Source organism: Astatotilapia calliptera, chromosome 7 (assembly GCF_900246225.1).
Source record: "Astatotilapia calliptera chromosome 7, fAstCal1.2, whole genome shotgun sequence".
Classification (NCBI taxonomy): Eukaryota; Metazoa; Chordata; class Actinopteri; order Cichliformes; family Cichlidae; genus Astatotilapia; species Astatotilapia calliptera.
Window position 1 is genome coordinate 66,338,770 of NC_039308.1, and position 22,491 is coordinate 66,361,260.

Sequence of the window (22,491 nt, forward strand, 5' to 3'; positions counted from 1 at the left end):
CCTTTAAGTCTTTGCAGGTCCCGGAGTGGATGAGCTGACGGCTGCTGATTGGTCCCCTGGCCATGTGATCTTCTTCAAATCCCTCACCAGCAGTTGTCCCGGGGTAGCCACTGACAGCAGCAGCAGACCTGACCCTGGCCTCCAAAACCTGAGACTTTTGTGCTTGTGATTTTTGCGGCTTTTCTGAGTTTTGTATATAGTGTGTATATTAGCTTTCATTGTAAATAGCACTGCAACAGAAGGGGTGAGCTGCCGTATTGTTTTTCCTTGCACTGTTTTCTCCTGTTTATTTCAGTTAGGGAGTTAGGTGTAGCGCTTGTCTTTTGTTTGATGTTTGATTTCACATAGGGTTTTAGATAGCACCTCCTACTGACTTAGCTTGTTTTGTTTGTTATTTTGGCCTTTGTTCACCCTGGAGCTTCATTTTTGCAGTGTAGATAATAAAACACGATTCACCAAGGAATTGGTTTCCCTCTGTGTATGGTTTTGGGGACCAGGGCGGGGCAGTCTTTTCAAACGTATGTTGCGTTCCTGTACCCCTAGACTGGGGCGTAACACAGCAAACATGAAAGAAAAGTGAACAAAAGCATAAAACTGTTATAATGCACTATATCATTTGTTTAAATTCCTCTTAAAAATGTGTTGTTTGGTGAAATTACACTTTTGCAGTCTTTACAAAGATCTTTTCGACTTGAGACCACCGTGACCCCAGGCTCTAAAAATTACACTTTCTTTACTCTCAGAGTTTGTATTTAGCTAAAGACGTCCTGTGAGACAAACGCTAATGCTAGCATGCTAGCAGGCTATATGCCTCAGGATGACAGCGCTAACAGGTGTGACATCTGTCACAGTTTACTGTGAGATTTTGTCACAGTCGAGTCCTAAACAAACATATCTGCTGTTCAGATTTGATCTTCATCCTGATCAAACATGTAAAGTTTTAGAAATCTAGGTTGAACAGTTGCGAAACTAGTGTGTTAGCAGTATCCGGTACTATTGATGTCTAAAAACACATTTTGCCACCTACACCTGCCTACAGTGGTGATAGGAGGCCACACATCATGGCCATGAATATCATACATTTTGCCTTATAATGTTTTTGTTGTGTGTTTCCTTTTTCATGGGGGAAAGATTGTACATCATGCATCTTTAATTACTTTAAAATATAAGAATTGTGTGCACAAGTTTGAAATCATTTTAGATTTGCTCTGAAAATCTGAGAACTATGCTTAAAGCAGGGTATATGCCAAGAAAGAAATATAAATGAACTCTACTAATTCTGCCAAGAAGAGGAAACAAATATTCAGCCAGAAGCTTGTTGATGGCTACCAAAGCGTCTGGTCGAGGTTCAGTTTGCTATGGGACATTTAACCAAGTATTAGTGGGAGTGTAAGTACACTTTTGACTCTATGTGGATTAGAGGAAATCCAAATTAATTTTAAACTTGTGCATCAAGTTCTTGTATTTTTAAAGTCACTAAAATATACGCTGTACAATCAATCCACCCTGCAAAAAGTACAGTTCAAAGAAATAATGGAAAGCCCCAAATTACCATGACATCCCTGTGATGACTGCATGGTGTAGATGCAAACGGTGAAATGCTGTTCCTGCGAGTTTCATTGGAGTGACTCTCGTGTGGACATTTTTCAGCCTTTCACGGACGTTTACTGACGACTCCTGAAGGCTTGAATCTTAGAGTGAGGGATATGTTGGCTCTGGTAAAATTTGTACCAGCTGGAGCTTCCTTGCAGTCGTTTTACAGCCATCTTTGACAGGGTACACTGGGAATCTATGTGGAAAGCGGATGGCTCCCCACCGAAGAACATTCTGCAAAGCCACGACAACATGCAAAATGCCATGTCCACATGTGAGATCCAGACTGTCAGTCGAGGCTGTCTTGTCTCCTAATGTCTTTCATATAACAGAAAACTAGATGATTAGCTCAGTCATTGCATCACTGCAGTCCCCTTCTGACTCTGCTTATAGGAGGTCTAAATGCAGAATAGCTTCACTTACAGAGCCTTATCAATCAAGTAGACATAGCCTCAGAATATCTTGGCTTATAGATCAGCCCATGTCATTACTCTTGCTGGAGAGGCTCTTGAAGTGGGTGATGTGTTCACTTGCTTTGGGTCTCGGGTACAAAGATTGCCGCTTCTGATTAAGTTGCCCTTGTATCAGAAAGGCAGGTTAAGCTCTTTTAAACCTTCATCAGTGTATGTGGTCTAAACATCTCCCTGTGACCACATATGCAAGTCTGCAGCTCAGTCGCTTAATAAAGTGTATTTCTGTACAGTTCTGAATGTTGAATCCTGATGAAAAAAGACACGACAAGCTCAAAGTAATGTCACTCTGCTTGACCAGCTTGCAAACACTCGTGATCATCAGTACTGTGCAAGAAACTGTGTTAACTCCTATTCAGCCAAACAGCTGCGATGGTGTTGGTGTGTGAGATGAATAAAGCCTGAGGACTTTGCAAATTGTTATTTGATCCCATTCCAGCCAAACTGAAGTGTCTATACAACGCACCTTAGAAGCAGCGAAAAGATCGAGATTTTAGCCGACCTGCAATCCATCTCGCAACTCTACAAGCATGCAGACGTTCCTTATGACCTGTGCCATCATGCACAGTCGCAGATAAACTACACCACGACCAATAACGTGTAAACTGGCATGTGGCTGCAGCATATTGAGATGCTACATCAAGGATGTTATCACAATCATGGATAATAGAGTAATGAATAATAGTTATAGTTTTAAAAAAATCCACATTATTTGATGTATTTGGACGAAGAACGCAACTATTGTTGTCTGAAACAATAATTTAAAAGAGATCCAGAAACTGAAGAGCACATTCACTCACACAGAACCACACAGCCATACTGTATTAGTCACCAGGAACGTCACTTTCCACAAATAACTTGCCAAGGATTAATTAACTTACTCCCACAATGCCTTGCCAAAGTAACACCTATGGACTACCTAACCAAATAAACGACGGCAGCGGACACAAACAAATGAGAGCCACATCATTCCAAACGGGATGGGGATATTCATTAAGCCAGTGCTGGAGAAATGGTAACAGCAGGACTCTGAGCACTGCAGGAGAAAGACAGATGATCTCTGGAAAGGCTGCGAAACACCAACTATACCTGCAGTCTGTGGAAAGTTTCCCTAATCAACTTTGCATATTTGGACAAAGGTGGGGGGAGAATTGGGGTCTATGCAGAAATATGAATGAGGGACAATAGTGTGTATTCAGGTGCAGAGAGTTTTGTAAGGCAGTCAATTTGCTCTCAGCAAAAACAAATTTCTCTAGATTACACAAACAAAGGGACACATTTGCAGAGAAACCAAGCTCGGCGTAGGGGTGCAGGCTTACAGGCCAAATTCCAATAACGGAAACTGGCCAGTGGAATTCTTTGCACTGAAAGTTGGTGCAAAACCGCAGCTGTTTGCTTTGCCTTGCAGAGTGTTTTCATTCCACTCTATTTTGATGTGACCTTGTGCACAAATAATGATTGAAGAACATGAACAGAGATGTATGCACGCATGCATATTCATGAAAGCTTAAACAAACTGACTCAGAACGCGTGTGGAGCATGTGTAAAAACTAAAAATATCGGTTCTAGTCCTTTTCAGAGCGGATTTATGTTACATATTTTTTATATTCTGGTTGCACAGGGCAGCACAGTGGTTAGCTTGCTTCACAGCAGGAAGGTCCAGTGTTCAATTCCACCCTCAGGCCGGGGTCTTTCTGTGTGGAGTTTGCATGTTCTTGCCTCCCACAGTCCAAAGACATGCAGTTAGTGGGGTTAGGTTAATTGGAAACTCTAAATTGCTCACAGGTGTGAATGGTTGTCTGTGTCTATGTGTCAGAACTGCAACCGACTGACGACCTGTCCAGGGTGTACTCTGCCTCTCACCCTAAGACAGCTGGGATAGACTCCACTTTGTACTTACTAAAAGTAGCATGCATTCGCTTTAAACAGAATAAGGATGTGGGTGTTTTCCTCAACGACGATGCGTGATGTCTTTGGTGTGGTTGCAATTATGCTAATCGTTGATAATTAAGGTTGCATGAGGAGGCCTCACATTTACAAGTGATTCAAATTCATGATGAATGAAGATGAATTTTTAATGTTTTTTACTTTTGCAATTAAGGTCACTAATGTGTGAATGCCTGGGTTTAGATCCCTGTCATGTCTCTGAATAACAGTGTGACACCTCAAAGTGGAACATCAGCAGCTCGAGCTGACTTTGACCTCAGCACAAAGAATTTCAAAATAAAAACAAGACAGTCTCAGTCTTGTTTTGTCATTTTTGTTTTTCCTAAAATGTGTTCATAGTGACAAACTGAGGTTTTGCATTGTAACACAATGAACGTCTGCTGCTTTCCCAGGTTGATTCTGTTATGGTCATTAACTGTCTCATTAATAAAAGTATTGCACGAGCATAATTTATTGCAAGAGCCAGAAGCTACTTACCTTAACTCACAGCAAAAACCTTGCAAAAGGTAAAAGAGCTTGCATAGATTTGCCCAAGGTTAACAAAATCCACCCACTAGTAATTCCAAAGGGTCACCGGTCAACCATTTGTTTATTCCATAGAGCCCGACATGATTATATTACACAAGCTCATCCAACACCACAATGCAGTTCCTGCTAATAATCGAGTTTCCACACAAAATATAGTCAGACTGAGTCGACATCCAGTAACTGCTTTGTTTGTCACACCGCAAACTATTTACCTTCATATTTGTATTTACATGGCATTTGGAGGCTGCTAACATGTCAGTCATTTCAGTATTCAGCACTTGGGACAAAGCATAAAGGCTCATGACAAGTGCACGGCACTGACAACAATACTAGCAGAGGTTTTATGTTACCCAGGGCTGGATTATCTGGACCAAGGGAAAAATATTGACATTAATAAGAAACAGAAGAATTTACTGCACAACAGTTTTTCAAACACTGGTTTGACGCGTCTGAGTGCGTCGTGAAATCAGCCAGACCATTGGAAGCTTTTCATAGAAATGTCACATCATCAACACCCACTTAAACATATAAGTTGTTGAGATATCGCAGTTGTGTACTTAACAACTCAACTGCTAAAGAACCAGATATACTTATGATGTGATAATTACGAGCTTTACTGGTGCTGAAAGATAATTGTTTATTTCTGTTCCCAGTGTCTATGTGGAAAATAAGCCAACCAGCTCCTGGCTACTATAAATACATGGAAGTGAATCAGTCACCTTTAATGGTTGACAAGAAAGAGAATAGACATGTTCAGGCTCAAATTAAACTTTTCGTTGCTAATGCACAACCAAGTCCTGCAGTGGTACTTCTGAGTAAAAAAAACTCATAAAATATGTATGTGGGGTGATCAGGTTGTTAGTGTTTAACTGTTGCAAATCGGCAACGCCTGCCTGGAGAGGGTTAAGGAACAGCTTGTTAATCTCCTTATTTTCCCAGGAGCTTTGATATTTGATCACAGTGCCTGCTTTCGCTACTTTTCAGTAACATTTTCCAAGTTTAATCAAAAATAACCCTTTCAGATATGACAGCTGATATAGAACATACAAACACACCAGTTCTACTCACCCCGAGTGTCTCTGCTGACCGACCACGTGTTCCTATGATGTCCACCTGCGCTAGGTCATCTGCACGTGCGCTGAGGCCGCGGATGAAGAGGACCGGCTCGCTGTGCGGAAGATCTCGCAGAGGAACCAGATTCAGATCCCCGTCCACGTGGAAGCCGGGATCCGACACACCAAACGTCACGTCCTCATTCCCTGCACAGTCATCAAACTCAACTGGAAGGAGCACACAGAGAGCCGTATGTATTTTTGCATCAATCCAAACAAATTGCAAACATCATAAATAAGAAGAAAAATCCCCATGAAACTCCGAGTCACTGAGGTATTCCCTCACTGTGCAGAGCTCAAGGAGCCGTCAAACAATGCACAAAAAACAATTGCATTTCTCAGATATAAACATATGCCCTGAAGATAAACAGTTACCCCGAAGAAAGAGTGGGATGTTCTGCAAGGCTCTGTCAGCTAGGCTACAATAAACTCACTGATCTCTTTTCATACGAGCCAGCTGCAATATTTATGACTCACCGCGTGCTACGCGTTGCCGGCTTATTAATGTTTCTGACTTGCTTTCGTGGTACGCTTTGTTTTATTAAAGAGAATACGGTGGCACGTAGTTGCAGGGCTGAGAAACAAAAGACACGAGACAGAAGAGAAGTGTCACCTCTGCGTGCACATGTGGGCTTGCCTTCTCTGACTGAGGGAGTTACTGCCGAGGACTCGACCGAGCTTTATCCCCTCTGATCATGTTCATCCTCGCTTTATCTCTCTCACACACTCCCCTAGGTGTTGCAACATGATCCCCATGTACTCCCCCACCATCACCCCTGACAATCCTCACCTCCCTCATCCTTCACCTTCTCTTTACCTCAGCCTCCTGTAATGAATCCCACTGTTAGGGAGGATAAGTGAGGGAAGGGGGGCAGGAAGTCTGCATGTGTGGATGCTGTTGTTTGTTAGGAAAGCATTTGGCACATGACTGAACAGAGGTTAGTTTACGATGGAAGCAAACATGGTAGCTTATTTAAGTCTCATCATCTCCTTTAAAATAAATTCTGTTTGATATCAGGACTGGAGTTGAACTGGAATCATGTGATTCCGAATATTCTGTACGGCTAGCATTATTAATCGAGTCACGTGGTTCTGGACTCACACGTTGTCTGCAAAAGCCAGTTAATTCATAATTAAAACAAAGATAAATGTACATGAAGAAGACTTAAAAAGACTTCTCTGGGATGCCGACAGGCAGCGTCCTACGTGATTCAATCCACTGCTTATCTTAACTCATATAAGGAACTCTGTAGTTATTCATGAAGGAAATCTTTCACAAAACACCCAAAAGCCTCACTGCTGTGCGTTCCCCTCACAATGGGGACTCAGAGGCCATCGCTCTGAGGAAGAAACGGCTTCAGATGAGACCGTATTCATCGTGTTTCTCAAAGCAACTTTGAAGATAAAGCTCAGCTTTGGTGCAGAGGCTACAAGCTTTCTCTGTAAAGTTAAACCTAATATTCAACTTTCTCTGTCTGTATGTTAAATGCTGTCTAAACCAGTTTATGTGCAACAACAGTGATTAAATATGTCAGACTGCCAGTCTCTTGTTTATTCCATAGAGACCATGAATAAGTCAACGAAGCAAACTTTTGTTTTACAGCGCTACTTTTCTTTGCGCTGCGTGTTGACCCCGTCTGTTCCTCTGTGCTGCCTCGAAGGTTTCTGGTTGGTGGAACTGATCAATTCAACTGGGAGCACCTGGCCAGTCTCTCTGAAGCATTTAATTGAATGCTTTTTCAAGCTGGAATCTATGCAGACCCTTTGACATAACCTATGCGTGTTGCCGGCATACCTGTGCGGGCTGCGACTGTCGCAGAGAGGTGCGTGTTAGGTTTCGGTGCAGGCAAAGCTACTGTGCAGTGTGGTATAATTCGTCTGCCAGCCTCTGTTCTCGCTCTTCATCCACCCAGCACCAGACTGTTCGTTCGATTGGCTTCAGCCACATTGATTTACAATTCAAACCATTTAACAGTTTCTGCCTATCATTGAAACCATCATCTAACTGCTGGATGGATGAGTGTTTCAGTGGTATCATTCACTACCTCACTTCACAAAATTCATTAGCATTAATTAACATTAATTGTGGTTTTTTGTTCTTTGTTGGTTGATAAATTGGTAAATTTGGGTCAAAACTGTGTCTTTCCAAATATGTGTCATCAGTCTTTACCCATTACAATGTATTAAATGAAACACAGTGTCCTACAACCTCTAACTAGGTCGAGTATTTCTTTTTTTTAATTGAATAAGCAGTGAGGGTATTTCAACTGTAATTTACTGGATACAGCATATATTATTTTAAAAGACAGGGATTCACCAGAAAAGAAGCATTCATGACTGCTGCTAATTTCAGATTCTTACTGACATTCACTGCTTTATTTTCTAGCACCGTGCTGGAGAGGAATTGTGTTGTAAGTGCAAACCCACCATTCTCTGCAACAGCAAATTAAAGTCTTGCAGGAAGCAATGGAACCAGACGGCACAGCAGCACTGAGCTGTTACATTAAGTGCAATGGACAACAATTTTTCAGCAGGAAAGAAAAAGAAAAATCAGCGTGCAGTCTCTCAGGCCACAACAGTAAAGGCCAGCTCACAGACTTCTTCAAAACAAATGAATCTGGTTGGTGCTTTTTTGGTTTGGTACCCACAGAACTGGTCCAAGAGTCCTACGGTCACAGATCCAACCACGTGATACAGATACTGCTAAAGCAAGCAGGACTGGACTCTTTATTTAAATTATTATTTTTCATTATTTTAACAGAACTCATCTGTTTTCAGGCTTTTTTTGATGCATGGATATAACCATATAGCTAAAATGATGGTTCTGTAATAAGAGTGTAAGAACTTTACAGTACTACTAAAATATTCCCTCTACGTCTTCATTTTATACAAGGTTACGTTGCATTGTTGTCATATGATAAACACTCGACTAAATGCAGGCACTTAAGTTTCTTGGAAACAGCATCTACCCCTTAATTTTAGAAATGATGTGTTGACTGCGACGCACGAGTCTCACTGCGTTTAGTCTAAGTGATCGTTCTAATGCATACAGATTAGCCCGCAGTAGGGGAAAGGCTGCTGTTCAATTCAAGTACAATGGCAACCCACTGCTGTAATTAACACGTATTGTTCCACTGATGAAAGCGCTCAAACTTTTATTACCCGCCGCAACAGCAAGGCTCGTATTGTTTTCATCCCGTGTGTGTGTGTGTGTGTGCAGGTGTGTGTGTGTGCAGGTGTGTGTGTGCAGGTGTGTGTGTGTGTGTGTGTGTGCAGGTGTGTGTGTGTGTGTCTGTGTGTGTGTGTGTGTGTGCAGGTGTGTGTGTGTGTGTGTGTGTCTGTGTGTGTGTGTGTCTGTGCAGGTGTGTGTGTGTGTGTCTGTGTGTGTGTGTGTCTGTGTGTGTGTGTGTGTGTGTGCGCAGGTGTGTGTGTGTCATCCTCAGATGGTCTCTAATTGTTCATGTTTTCACCATATCATGAAATTCAATGTAATTCAAATAATTTGCTGGAAGACTACATTGTGTATTCATCTACCTACATTCTACTGTACGGCTATTTTCCATCACACCATGACCAAGTGGACAGAGACAAGTTCCTGTGTGACTTTAAAATCAATGGACTGAGTCTATCAAAGCTCTCAATTAGTACACTTAACCTTTGTGGCTGTGTAGTCTGGTTGCTTTTACCTTTTCTTGCAGACATTTTATAGTCTTTCATGTGGAAAGAATTGTTTTCTGCCCTCTGGACGAAGGAAAGAAGACGAGAGTAGCAGAGTGACGGATGAACGTAGAGAGAAGAAGGAGAGAAAAGGGAATGGGAAAAGAAAATGCCAGAAACGGCAAGGCTACAATGGACAACTACGGAGAGCTACAAAGTCAACAACTGACTCTCGAGGGAAACAAGGCTCTGTCTCAATATTCAACTCTCACTTCTAATCCAAAGCATGAAAGATGTGTTCATTTCCATTCCCATTACAAGCCTCAGATTTATTTCAATAACATGGGCGCGCTCGTTAGAGCCCGCAAATTGCAGCGCCAAACAGTGTCAGTGGCATTTCAAAGGCAGCCAGAGAGTGTTTGATGGTATTCTAATGTTGTCAGGTTTTGGGGGGATTTCAGAAGAGAGCATGGTGAGCTGGCAGCTTTGAAGTCAGGCAACAATGACAGAACGCAACTTACCCCTCTCAGCACCCACACCCCCACTTTCTTTCTGGCTCAGGGTTGAATAACTGTGCACAACATGGATTAGGGTCACCAAAATCCCTCACTGAGGATTCGAGAGGAAAAGCAGGGTGTCATGGGGGTTTGACTTTTTCCTCAAGTTTGACATTCAAGTTCCTTTCAGGCTAAACTCTCCTTTGGAGTAACAAATGTTCCAGAAACCCACTCATCACAGACCAGGGTTACTCTAGGCTTGATTGCCTGTCCGATTAGTGTTCACCAAAACGTCCACGTTCTCATTTATTGCAATAGGTGTAGGCTGCTGGGGGATTCCCATGATGCACTGGGTGTTTCTTCTACCCTCCCTACGTGTTAACAGACCTCTCTGCACTGAATCATACCTGTTATTAATCTCTGTCTCTCTTCCACAGCATGTCTTCATCCTTATCTCCCCCCAACCAATCACAGCAGATGGCCCCGCCCCTCCCTGAGCCTGGTTCTGCTGGAGGTTTCTTCCTGTTAAAAGGGAGTTTTTCCTTCCCACTGTCGCCAAAGTGCTGCTGATAGGGGGTCATATGATTGTTGGGTTTTCTCTATTATTGTAGGGTCTACCTTCCAATATAAAGCACCTTGAGGCGACTGTTGTTGTGATTTGTATAAATGAAATTGAACTGGGTTTATGATGTAAAAAAATGCACTTACCAAGGAAGTCAACTCTAGTATCTAGCTAAGTAAAGAAGAAACAAAAAACTATCAGTGCATTAATATTTTTGGTTTGCAACATGATGTGAAATCCATTAACATCAATTCAAACTGGTTCATTGTTGCAGGGGGAGGTGGAAAAAACTTGGTTTTAATTGTTTTCAATTTTCTTTTTATAGCAAACTGGAAGAAAAGCAGGATGAGATGTGCAGTACGGAGGCTAATGTTAGAACTTGTTGGCATTACATCAAACTATTTGTTGAACTTACTCTGGCTTTTTTAATTTCTTTTGCATTGTGCAAGGATTTAACATGTTTCCATTCTAATTTACTTCTGCCATTAAGCGAGATATTTTTCAATAACTAAGCAGACACCTCATATTCAATCATGCCAGTTAGCTTAGGATATTTTAAAAGGACCATCCACACTGATGTCTTCATTTTCATGTCTTTCAACGGTGCTAGGCAGAAACTCATGCTGGATTATTTTGGCATCCCGCATTATATTTTCATTGACTCAGCCACATAATTGAGATCTCCCCCCTCCCCTGTCAGGTACTAAAGTTTTCCTTTGAGGTGTTGTGAAGACAATTTTCTATCTTGTAACTAAATGTCAAGTCTGCATGATGGAAGAGATGGGAATCTGAGGGCTAATCTCAAAGGTGGCAGCACGGGTGTGTTTAAGCTGATAGCTGCCGTGTCTAACCAGAGCGACTATGCTCAGCCTCATAAAAGGCCTCTGGAGAACGCTATTCTCAAATAATCACCCCGCATTAGAGAGAGGGAGCTGCTTTTGAAAATGTATTTACGCCCTGAATTGCATTTTACCCCAGAGTTTCCTATCGCTGCGCATTGTGTAAGGCCCATCACTAGGACTCAATAGTAACAAGACGTTAGCTTTTCATCTAGCAAGATAACAGTTTGCAGGGATTTAGCTAGCTAGGGGGTCCTGACAGCAGCAGCTTTCACCTTGGCTTTAGCCGACGATTAAGACCCCCCACCTCAACCTTTACTGCCACTCCAACTATCCAGTCATGTCACATGCAGTTTCTAATCATCAAGTGTGAGAGAAATGTGTGTTTTTTGCAAACCAGAGAGTGTGTGTCCTTTTACTCAAACCACTGTATTCTATCAGACGACTGTATCACTCTCATTTGTCAGTGTAAGCATGGTCTGTGCATACTAGCTTTTATGCACAGTGTTCCAGGGCCCTTGATCATACTTTGATGTGTGGCCCTGTCCACTGTGCTGGTGACTAAAGCCAATTAAACTACAGCTACTTTCTGATCTCAAGCAGCATCAAAGAGTTCCCATGTGGACTGTTAAAGGTCAGTCAAGCATGCTAACTACCTGGTTAGATGTTTCTATCATCTCGACACATCTGTGCTACACTTAATGTTATGTTGCCTTGGATACCTTAGCAACATGTATTTTTGTATACGAGTGTTTTCAGACACAAAAGGACTTGATCAAAGCCAGAGAACAAAAACTGCAATAAGTACCGGCTCCTGTTGTGTTCTGGTTGTTTATTTAATCTAACTGGTGCAGGGCTTCATCTTATCCTTGTATACGTGTTTTATCAAAGTTATTTTGACCGGCCTTCACAGTCAAAAAGTCACCAGCCAATAAAAATCAAAAGGTGAGACTACATATCAGAGCGAAGTCAGATCTTTGATCTTGACATCTAGAGGAGGAGAGAGCTCGGGATTAAAGTGGCAGCGAGCATGAATTAGCAGAAGAAGTATTAGAAGAGGAAGAAAACACAATATCCACTTTGATATAGCGCAGCAGTCTAAACAAAGGTATAATTGATTAAAATAATCATAGTTTGGTGTGCCCTACTAAACAGAATGGCATGAACCGAGGCCCTGGCCATAATGGAAGTTATTAATTACACCTGTATTCACACCGTAATGGTAATCAAAATAGCTGCAGCAACTCGTCAGTATAACAGTCAGACTAATTAGGAACAACAAAGTTTGCTTGTAAAGTTGAGAGACTGAACCCTGGAGAGAAAAGGTTTCCCCATCGAAGGCTAATGACAGCAAATTGTATTTTTAACTGTTCCCAAATAAAAGTAGAGAGCAAAGAGACTGAACAGATATGCAATGACAGAAATGTAATTTTATGTAAAATAAAAAATGGCTCCATACAGACTGTAGTGGTTAATATATTGTCTTAACAAGGCAAGGCAAGGCAAGTTTATTTGTATAGCACAATTCAACAACAAGGTGATTCAAAGTGCTTTACAGAGACATTAGAAACAAGAACAAATAAAAAGCATGATTTAAAATTGATTAAAACAAGCAAATAAACTAACTAACTAATTAACAAACAAACAAACAAACAAACAAAACAGTATATAAAATCAAAACAGATAAAATCAGAACAGTCGATAAAATCAGTAGTTAAATGTAAGTTTTGAAATTTAAGCTTAAAGTGTGGATTTGGTGCTTTATTCAAATGCAGCTGAGAACAGGTGAGTCTTCAACCTGGATTTAAATAAACTGAGTGTTTCAGCTGATCTGAGGCTTTCTGAGAGTTTGTTCCAGATATAAGGAGCATAAAAGCTGAATGCAGCTTCTCCGTGTCTGGTTCTGACTCTGGGAACTGATAAAAGACCGGATCCAGATGACCTGAGGGATCTGGAAGGTTCATACTGGGTCAGGAGGTCATTGATGTATTTTGGTCCTAAACCATTCAGAGCTTTATAGACCAGCATCAGAACTTTAAAGTCTATCCTCTGACGGACAGGCAGCCAGTGTAAGGACCTCAGAGCTGGACTGATGTGGTCCACTTTTTTGGTCTTAGTGAGGACTCGAGCAGCAGAGTTCTGAATGAGCTGTAGTTGTCTGACTGATTTTTTAGGTAGACCTGTAAAGATGCTGTTACAGTAATCAAGCCTACTAAAGATGAATGCATGGACTAGTTTTTCCAGGTCCTGTTGAGACATCAGATCTTTTATCCTTGATATATTCTTGAGGTGATAGTAAGCTGACTTTGTTATTGTCTTAATGTGTTTTTCTAAGTTTAGGTCTGCATCCATCACTACACCCAAATTTCTCGCCTGGTTTGTGGTTTTTAGATGTATAGATTGAAGTTCTCTGGTGACCTGTAATCGTTTTTCTTTGGCGCCAAAGACTATTACCTCAGTTTTGTTTTTGTTTAGCTGGAGAAAATTGTGGCACAACCAGTCATTGATTTCCTCAATGCATTTACCAAGAGCCTGTACAGGGCCTCCGTCTCCTGGTGACATTGTGATATATATTTGTGTGTCATCTGCATAGCTGTGATAGTTTATTTTGTTGTTGTTTATAATCTGTGCCAGTGGGAGCATGTAGATGTTAAACAGAAGGGGTCCCAAGATGGAACCTTGGGGAACTCCACATGTGATACTTGTCTGCTCAGATGTGAAGTTACCTATTGATACAAAGTATTTCCTGTTTTCTACGTATGTTTTGAACCAGTTTAGTACAGTTCCTGAAAGACCTGTCCAGTTCTCCAGTCGTTTGAGCAATAAGTTGTGGTCAACTGTATCAAATGCTGCACTGAGATCCAGTAAAACTAGGACTGACATTTTTCCACTGTCTGTATTCAGACATATGTCATTAAACACTTTGGTCAGAGCGGTTTCAGTGCTGTGGTTCTGTCTAAAACCTGACTGGAAGGCATCATAGCAGTTATTCTGTTTTAAGAAGTAACTGAGCTGTTGAGAAACTGCTTTTTCAATGATCTTACTTAAAAACGGGAGATTTGAGATCGGCCTGTAGTTGTTCATTTGTGTCTTGTCAAGATTGTCCTTTTTCAGTATAGGTTTGATTACAGCGGTTTTTAGTGATTCTGGAAACACACCTGATAATAAAGAAAAGTTGACGATCTGTAACAGGTCTGACTCTAAAGTCTTTGAGACCTTTTTGAAAAAACTTGTTGGCAGGACATCTAAACAGCAGGAGGAGGAGCTCAGTTGACCTAAGATGTCCTCCAGGTCTTTGCTGTTAATAGGTTGAAACTGTTTCATGGTGTTTAAACAGTTTTTTGGTGGACACAGTACATATCCTGGATCTGCTGTTGATGTACCAATTGCTTGTCTAATTTTTTGGATTTTTTCAGTGAAGAATTTGGCAAAGTCATTGCAGGCCATGGTCGAATGAAGTTCAGCTGCCACTGACACAGGGGGGTTTGTTAGCCTGTCAACTGTAGAAAATAAGACCCGAGCATTATGGCTGTTTTTAGTGATGATGTCAGAGAAGTAGGACCTCCTTGCATTCCTCAGTTGTAAATTATAATTGTGAAGTTTCTCTTTATAAATGTCATAATGAACCTGGAGGTTTGTTTTTCTCCATCTGCGCTCAGCTTTCCTACACTCTCTTTTTTCATTTTTCACCAGTGTGGAGTTTCTCCATGGAGACTTCTTCCTTCCAGAGATAACCTTCACCTTAATGGGAGCAATAGTGTCCATTACATTTAACATGTTAGCATTGAAGCTATTGACGAGCTCATTGACTGACCCTCTGGACAGGTCAGGTGTTAATGGGAAGACCTGGTTAAAAATTGCACTACTGTGTTCAGTTATACACCGTTTTGTGATCACTGTTGTTGATATATTTGTGTGGGCTGAGATTTTACTTTCAAAGAAAACACAGTAATGATCAGACAGGCCCACATCAGACACAGTAACCTTTGAAATGCTCAGGCCTTTGGAGATCAGTAGGTCGAGAGTGTGTCCTCTATTATGTGTGGCCTCTGTTACATGCTGAGTCAGCCCAAAGTTGCCCAGAGTGTTACTCAGGTCTTTAGTCCCTTTGTCCTGAGGGTTGTCCACATGGATGTTAAAATCCCCAACAATAATTACACAGTCAAAATCAACACAGATCACAGACAGCAGTTCACTGAGGTCATTAAAAAAGTCTGTGCAGTATTTGGGAGGCCTGTAAACATTAAGAAACACAACTTTGGATGGGGCCTTCAGCTGTAAAGCCACATATTCAAAAGACTGAAAACTTCCAGGAGATAGCTGCTTACATTGAAATGATTCATTAAATAAGACAGCGACCCCTCCTCCTCTCCTGCTCGCCCTGGCCTCACTGATAAAACTGTAGTTAGGAGGGGTCGTCTCGATGAGAACAGCTCCACTGTTACTTTGGTCCAACCAAGTTTCAGTTAAAAACATAAAATCAAGGCTGTGCTCAGTGATTAAATCATTAATTAAAAATGTTTTCCCAGCTAGAGATCTAACGTTTAATAAAGCCAACTTAAGTGTTTTAGAGGTATTACTTGTCCCCTCGTGTTTGGGAGCAGTCTGTGGCACACAAGGTATGTTTACTATATTTAAAGATCTTTTAGAGTGCAGCTCTCTGTGTTTTGACCAGGCCACATGTCTCCTGTCACCTAAAAGTACAGAAATTTTAAAACCTTCTAGTAAACAGGGTCCCAGCTTCTCCTGGGAAAAGTCATCACTGCCATAATCCTCACAGCCCGGACCCTCCACACATCACGCATCAGACTGCGGAGACAGGGCATGAAGAGGAACTAAGGGGGGCGAGGCTGGGCAATGTGACTTCGATTGCTCTGTTGAGGGTGGGGCTCGATGGCGAACCTTTGGCCGCTCTGGTGGGGGGTTTATGGGGGACAAAAAGGGATTGGGACGGGGGGTAGATCTGAGCCCAGCATTGACCCGCTCCATCATCTCCCCAGTGAATTTCAGGTGTGGGGAGGAGGGAGAAAGGGAGGGGGAGGAGGGTGATGGCCTGTCAGGGGTTTGGGGGACTGGGGAAGGTCGTGGTCCCTTGTCCTGGTCGTTGGTGTTGTTGAGAGAGTTGGAGGCAAATAGGGACCCCTCTTCTTGCCTTAGATGTCTCTCCTTTCTGAGGCTCTTCCTCAGATGCCATGGATGTCTCTCCTTTCTGAGGCTCTTCCCGGGTGGGGGCAAATGGAGCTCCTCCTCAAGGTTTCTGCTGGGCTTTGTCTGTTCTTGGAGTACTGTTTGTTCCTCTTTATGAGATAACTCCTCGTTTATCTCAGCCTTGGCACCAAGCACGGATGGATGACGTATGGAATAAAACAAGTTGGAGGTGAACAGTTTCACCCCTGACTTGTTAAAATTAAATCCATTTGCTTTGAACAGGTGCCTGCGTTCCCAAAAAATATTAAAGTTGTCGATAAAGTGCACTGAGTGGTCAGCACATGCTGATATAAGCCATTTATTCAGTGTAAACAACCTGCTGAATCTCTCGTCTCCTCCTCTAACAAGCTAAAGATCCCTGCCTCAACACTGAGAGGAGACACAAATCCCTGGGAGGGCTGGGTCAGTGGGCGTCCGGTGTAAAACTCCACGTCAAATGAAGTATGTGGATCCACCCACTGCTGCAACCCCATGAGAATGAGTTTATCGTGGTCGGGTACCACACATTTCCATTCCACACAAGTCACTTATGAAGACTGGATATTTTATTTTCTACAAAATCTTATTTTCAAATAGGAAATAATGAATTCTGCTGTTTACAAACAGGTCACTCAGGTCTGAGTGGGAAATATCTGTACATGTTTCCCAGGTTGCTTGACCACTCATAAATCTGATCAAATAGGGCTGTTCGATATAACGATATATACCGGACGGCGATATAAAAACGTCTATTGTTTCATTTCACGCTATCGTTTGTTTCGTGGTGTCGCAAAATAAACTGTTTACGACAATATTTTTCATGGTTGTGATGGTCACTGTAGTGACTATATTAATTTCTTAAAGTTCTCTTTCTCTTATATATCACCACACTACGGACAGACAAGCCCTGTTTTTATGCGTTGTCGTTAGCAACAACGACGGTAACAGCATCGCGTGTCCGCTTGTTTATGTTCCACATAAACCTTTCACAATAAAGCTCAAGATCCTGTTGAGACTTTTCAAAATAAACTGAATCACGTGAAAGAGCAGATTATTTACGGATGAGAAGTAAAAAAGAGTCGCCAGGTGCTAAAAAATAAACCGTAGACTCAAACGTTAGAACAGGCTTTTCCCCGCAGCACGCTGTGTAATAAATACTCACAAAGAAAACGGCGCCGTTACAACTTATGTCTAAAAATGTATCGTTTCATGCATCGATTAAAACACTCGACTCCAGCTACACGACGCCCAGCTGGAAACACTTCACGCAAGTCGAGCTGCCCGAGATTCACAGACTTTACAGAAAATGTTAAATTTTTGTGATTTATATGGTTATCGGACGATAGATGTCTTATATCAGGATGATTTTGGTCATATCGCACAGCCCTGCTGACAAAATATAAATGTTTCTGTCACTGATAACATCCTAGTGTATATCAAAAAATTTGAATATTGTTAAAATGTTTGATTGTTTTATATATTCCAAATTCATTACATATAAAGTGAAATGCGCGAGGTGGAAATCCAGTATTTGAGTTTGAGTAAGTTACTATTCAGACAGTATAAATACTTCTTATCTCACTGTGTCACTGCGTTCATCATGGATAAAGGACTTTCTTACAAACCGGCCCCAGACTATAAGACTCCGCCCTCATCTCTCCTCCACCCACACGGCTGTGTGCTGAGCCCCCTCCTGTATTCTCTCTACACCCACGACTGCAGTTCGACCCACAACAACAATCTCATCATCAAGTTTGGACACTAAGAAAACCAAAGAGGTCATTGTCGACTTCAGGAGACACAGCACTGACTTAGCCCTCCTTTACATCAACAGGGAGTGTGTGGAGAGGGTCCACACTAGGGCTGCACGATTAATCGTTAGAAAATCGTGATCTCGATTCATACTTATGTGCGATCTCATTTCCAAATGACAACGATTTAAAAAAAAGAAAAAAAAAAGATGACGATTGTACCGCATTTTGATCCGGGACGTAATCTGCATGAAAACAAGCGCTCACGCTTCCTGCTCAACAAATGACAAGGGCGGAGCCTTATACCACGTGATACAGAAGCCATCTGGCAGGGAAAAAACAACGGAGAGCACGTGAAACTGCCCGAGGGGAGAAAACACAATGAGGGCAGAGGAAACGTTTCCTGATGGCGGTGAGAATGACAACCCCACTGTAAAATTACTTCCAAGAAAAGGTTCTCATTCCTCCGTGTGGAAGTTTTTTGCCTTCAAAGAAGACGATGAGAGTCAAAAAAATATCATTTGCAAGCTGTGTTTTGCCATAGTAGCAGCACCGCAAGGTAACACTACAAATCTGTATAACCACCTCAGACGTCACCATAAAGTGCAATATGACGAAGCTGTAAAGGCCAAGAAAGTGACAGGAGAAAATTCGTCCCCGTCAACCACCCAAACATTAATAACAGGAACCTCATCAGAATCAGAATCAGAATCAGAAAGGGGTTTATTGCCAAATGTTGAGCAGGTTTACAACATTAGGAAATTGCTGCGGTGCTTCAGTGCAAACATAGTGTCATAAATAGCACTTAAATAGACATGAAAAAATAAAAGTAAGAATAAGAATTAAAAGTGCTACGTAGAAAGATATGTGCATGAGCTATACATGAGATATATACATGAGAATAAGAATTAAGAGTGCTACGTAGAAAGATATATACATGAGTGCAGGTGGTGATCAGTGCCAAACATGGAATGATGCAGTGAACACAGCGTAGGGTCATGTGTTAGTGGTGGGAACAGTCATATGGTTATTGTTCATGTGTCCAACAGCAGAGGGGAAGAAACTGTTCTTATGGCGAGAGGTTCTGGTGCGAATGGACCGGAGCCTCCTGCCTGAGGGGAGCAGGTCAAACAGACTGTGTCCAGGATGAGAAGGGTCAGCTGAGATCCGGGCTGCACGCCGCAGTGTCCTGGAGGTGTACAGGTCCTGCAAAGATGGGAGTCTGCAGCCAATCACCTTCTCAGCAGAGCGCACAACACGCTGCAGTCTCTGTTTGTCCCTGATAGTGGCTCCAGCGTACCACATGGTGATGGAGGAGGTGAGGATGGACTCGATGATTGCAGTGTAGAACTGCATCATCGTCCGTGTTGGCAGGTTGAATTTCTTCAGCTGCCTCAGGAAGTACATCCTCTGCTGGGCTTTCTTGATGACGGAGGTGATGGTGGGCTCCCACTTCAGGTCCTGGGTGATGGTGGTACCCAGGAAGCGAAATGAGTCCACAGAGGTGATGGGGGTGTCAGTCAGGATGATGGGGGGGAGTGGGGCTGTGTGCTTCCTGAAGTCCACAATAATCTCCACTGTCTTCTGGGCATTCAGCACCAGGTTGTTGTGGCTGCACCAGGACACCAGACGTTCAACCCCATACAGCGCTTCCCTATACCCGTCGAACTCCCGCAGGCACAAAGACATTACGGAGGCTATCACTTATCACCTGACCAAAGATATGGCTCCCATCAACACTGTGCAAAACGAGGGATTTAGGAAAATGATCAACACCCCAGACAAACGCTACACAGTGCCGTCCTGCAACTATTTTTCTATTGTTGCACTACCTGCTCTATACACGCAGCGTCGAGCAAGGGTGGAGACGGAATTTCAAGCAGTACAACATTTTGCGGCAACAACAAAATGTGAGACATTTGTTGTTTTTATGTTTATTTATTGTTTTTATGTTCAGTCTCAACTGTTACGAAGTTGATGTGCAGTTAATAAGTGCAATAAATATTTATACTGGAAAAGAAAATCGTGAGAGAATCGTGATCTCAATTCTAAGCCAAAAAATCGTGATTCTCATTTTATGCAAAATCGTGCAGCCCTAGTCCACACCTTCCGGTTCCTTGGCGTCCTCATCTCTGCTGACATCTCCTGGACAGACAACATCTCAGCGGTCGTCAAGAAGGCCAAACAGCGGCTGCACTTCCTGAGGGTCCTCAGCTGAACTCCAACCTGCTGCTGACCTTCTACTGCTCGTCCATTGAGAGCCTGCTGACATACTGCATCACGGTATGGTATGGCAGCTGCACCAAGGCAGATAGAGCGAGGCTTCAGAGTGTAGTCAAGACAGCACAAAAGATCATCGGCTGCCCTCTCCCCTCCCTGATGGACATTTATTCCTCCCGCTGCCTCAGCAGAGCAGCAAACATCATCAAGGACAGCTCCCACCCTGGTTTCAACATGTTCAGCCTGCAGACTCAAAAACAGTTTCTTCCCAAAGGGCTAATTAGGAAGAGAAGCAGGGTGCTGTTTCAATTAACAGAAAATTTGCGATTTCATCTGGAAATCACATAAATCCAAAGTGTTTGTGTGAAGGTTTGACAGTCTGTGGTGTTGGTTAGTCCTCTGTGTTTTATCAAGTTCAAAGTCATCACAGTCATCACACTTTGTGCTTTCATGGTTTTGTGACCATGCAATGACTGTGCTTGATTGGCAAACCAACTCAGCTGGCGTGAACCTCACAGAGAATCGACGTCGTATTGTCAAGATGGACATGAGAAGCATTTCAACCCAACAATGCAGACCAGCTGAAGGCAGCTATTAAATCTACCTGGGCTTCAACACCTCTGCAGTGCAACCAGATGATTGCCTCCATGCATGCAGCACTGATGCATCGAATCATAGTAAAAGAGTTGCAGCCAGATTTTACACGCAAAAAATGGAACTTATCAGAAACAGGACTTTTCTGTATTGTAAATCTTTTCTAATATTCGAGATATCGAATGCATGATATTGATAAGCTAAAAGCCACAATGAGAAAAAATGAAAACAATGGAAACATTTAACTTATAGAAGAAAGTTTAGCCATTTGAATTCAATGGTGACATTAGATGGACAGTCGTGCCAATGAAGCTGTCAGACAGGTGGTTCTTAAGAGTGTCTGGTTTAAAAAATGAAAAGCCTTCATTTTAAATCATTTAAATGTAATACGCACGTATCCATTGTTGAAAGCAGAAAAGTGGTTTGTTTATCTGCTTATTTCAGAGACACGGTGTCTTATTAGTCGTGTTTGACATTCACTGATTTCTTGAGCTTTTCTCTCTCATACGGTGAAATTCATTCCAGCTAGTGGAAAACAGATAGCTAATTATAACATGATGTGCCCCGTGAGTGTTCTTACAAATAACAGGGCTCTGAAATGTCACTGTCAGCATATGCCCACAGAAAAATAGGCCTATTGTGAGTCTCTTACTTTTTATTTTAAGCTACAACAAACACTGTCAAAACAGTAGAGAAGTTACACTGTGCAGGGCTGACGTTCCTACAATTGTTTACTTGAGGTTCGGAGATGTTGAATCACCAGCTCAGAAATGTGCAAAAGCTGATTATGATAAGCTGGCACTTACAAAATAGATCAGTCATTGAGAGCTTAGCAGTCGAGTTAAAGTCATCCTGCAAACTGTGCGGCGCTGAAGCTCTCTGGAGCCGCAGCAGTCTCATTTGAATCTGAATCGTTATCTTTCAGCATGTACATGAAAGGGGTTTCTGCTAAATACAACAGCTGGACTGGTCTTAATTTGATGTTTGGTTTGTTACACTAATCTGTAGAATCACCATACATCCCACGATACGATATTATCGCAATTTTTAAAAATATTTTGCGATATTCAGATTCTGTCCATAAAGGTAAACTTTATTAATATTCATTTTATCTAAAATCAAAGTCTCGCACTCAGTCTTTCTCTCATTTCAGTTTTATTGTTGACAAACTGAACGGTTTGTATTACAGTCTAGTCCAACTTAACTGGATGCAACCATCTGGTACAATTACAGCTATTCTGCACTATGCAATTTATGAAAACTATGCAGCCCCTTCAGCAACTGAAGAATTTGAAAGTAAATTAAAACAAAATATAATTTTACATTAAATAAAAAAAGTTTTAAACTTAATTAAAATAAAACATGTCTTAAATTAAAATAAGTAAACTGTCATGTTTATTGCTGCCAAAAACAAGTTAAACACATTTGGACAGTGAAGGAATGTCAGGATTCTTGCTCAGAAAAAGGATCAACATGCTCTGAAGTCAGAGCACAAAAACTTTTTTTGTAACAAAATATCGATTTCTGCCGTCCC

General features: G+C 41.9%; 1 protein-coding gene across 2 annotated transcripts in view; it reads right to left on the reverse strand.

The window, feature by feature from the left end:
* The window catches only part of cdh13 (cadherin 13, H-cadherin (heart)), a 387,431-nt gene that overhangs the window by 237,491 nt on the left and 127,449 nt on the right, over positions 1–22,491 (reverse strand). For both annotated transcript variants that reach the window (XM_026176725.1, XM_026176726.1), the window contains exon 3: positions 5,607–5,818. In XM_026176725.1, coding sequence (XP_026032510.1) covers positions 5,607–5,818 — 212 coding nt within the window. The remainder of the gene's footprint in view (positions 1–5,606; positions 5,819–22,491) is intronic.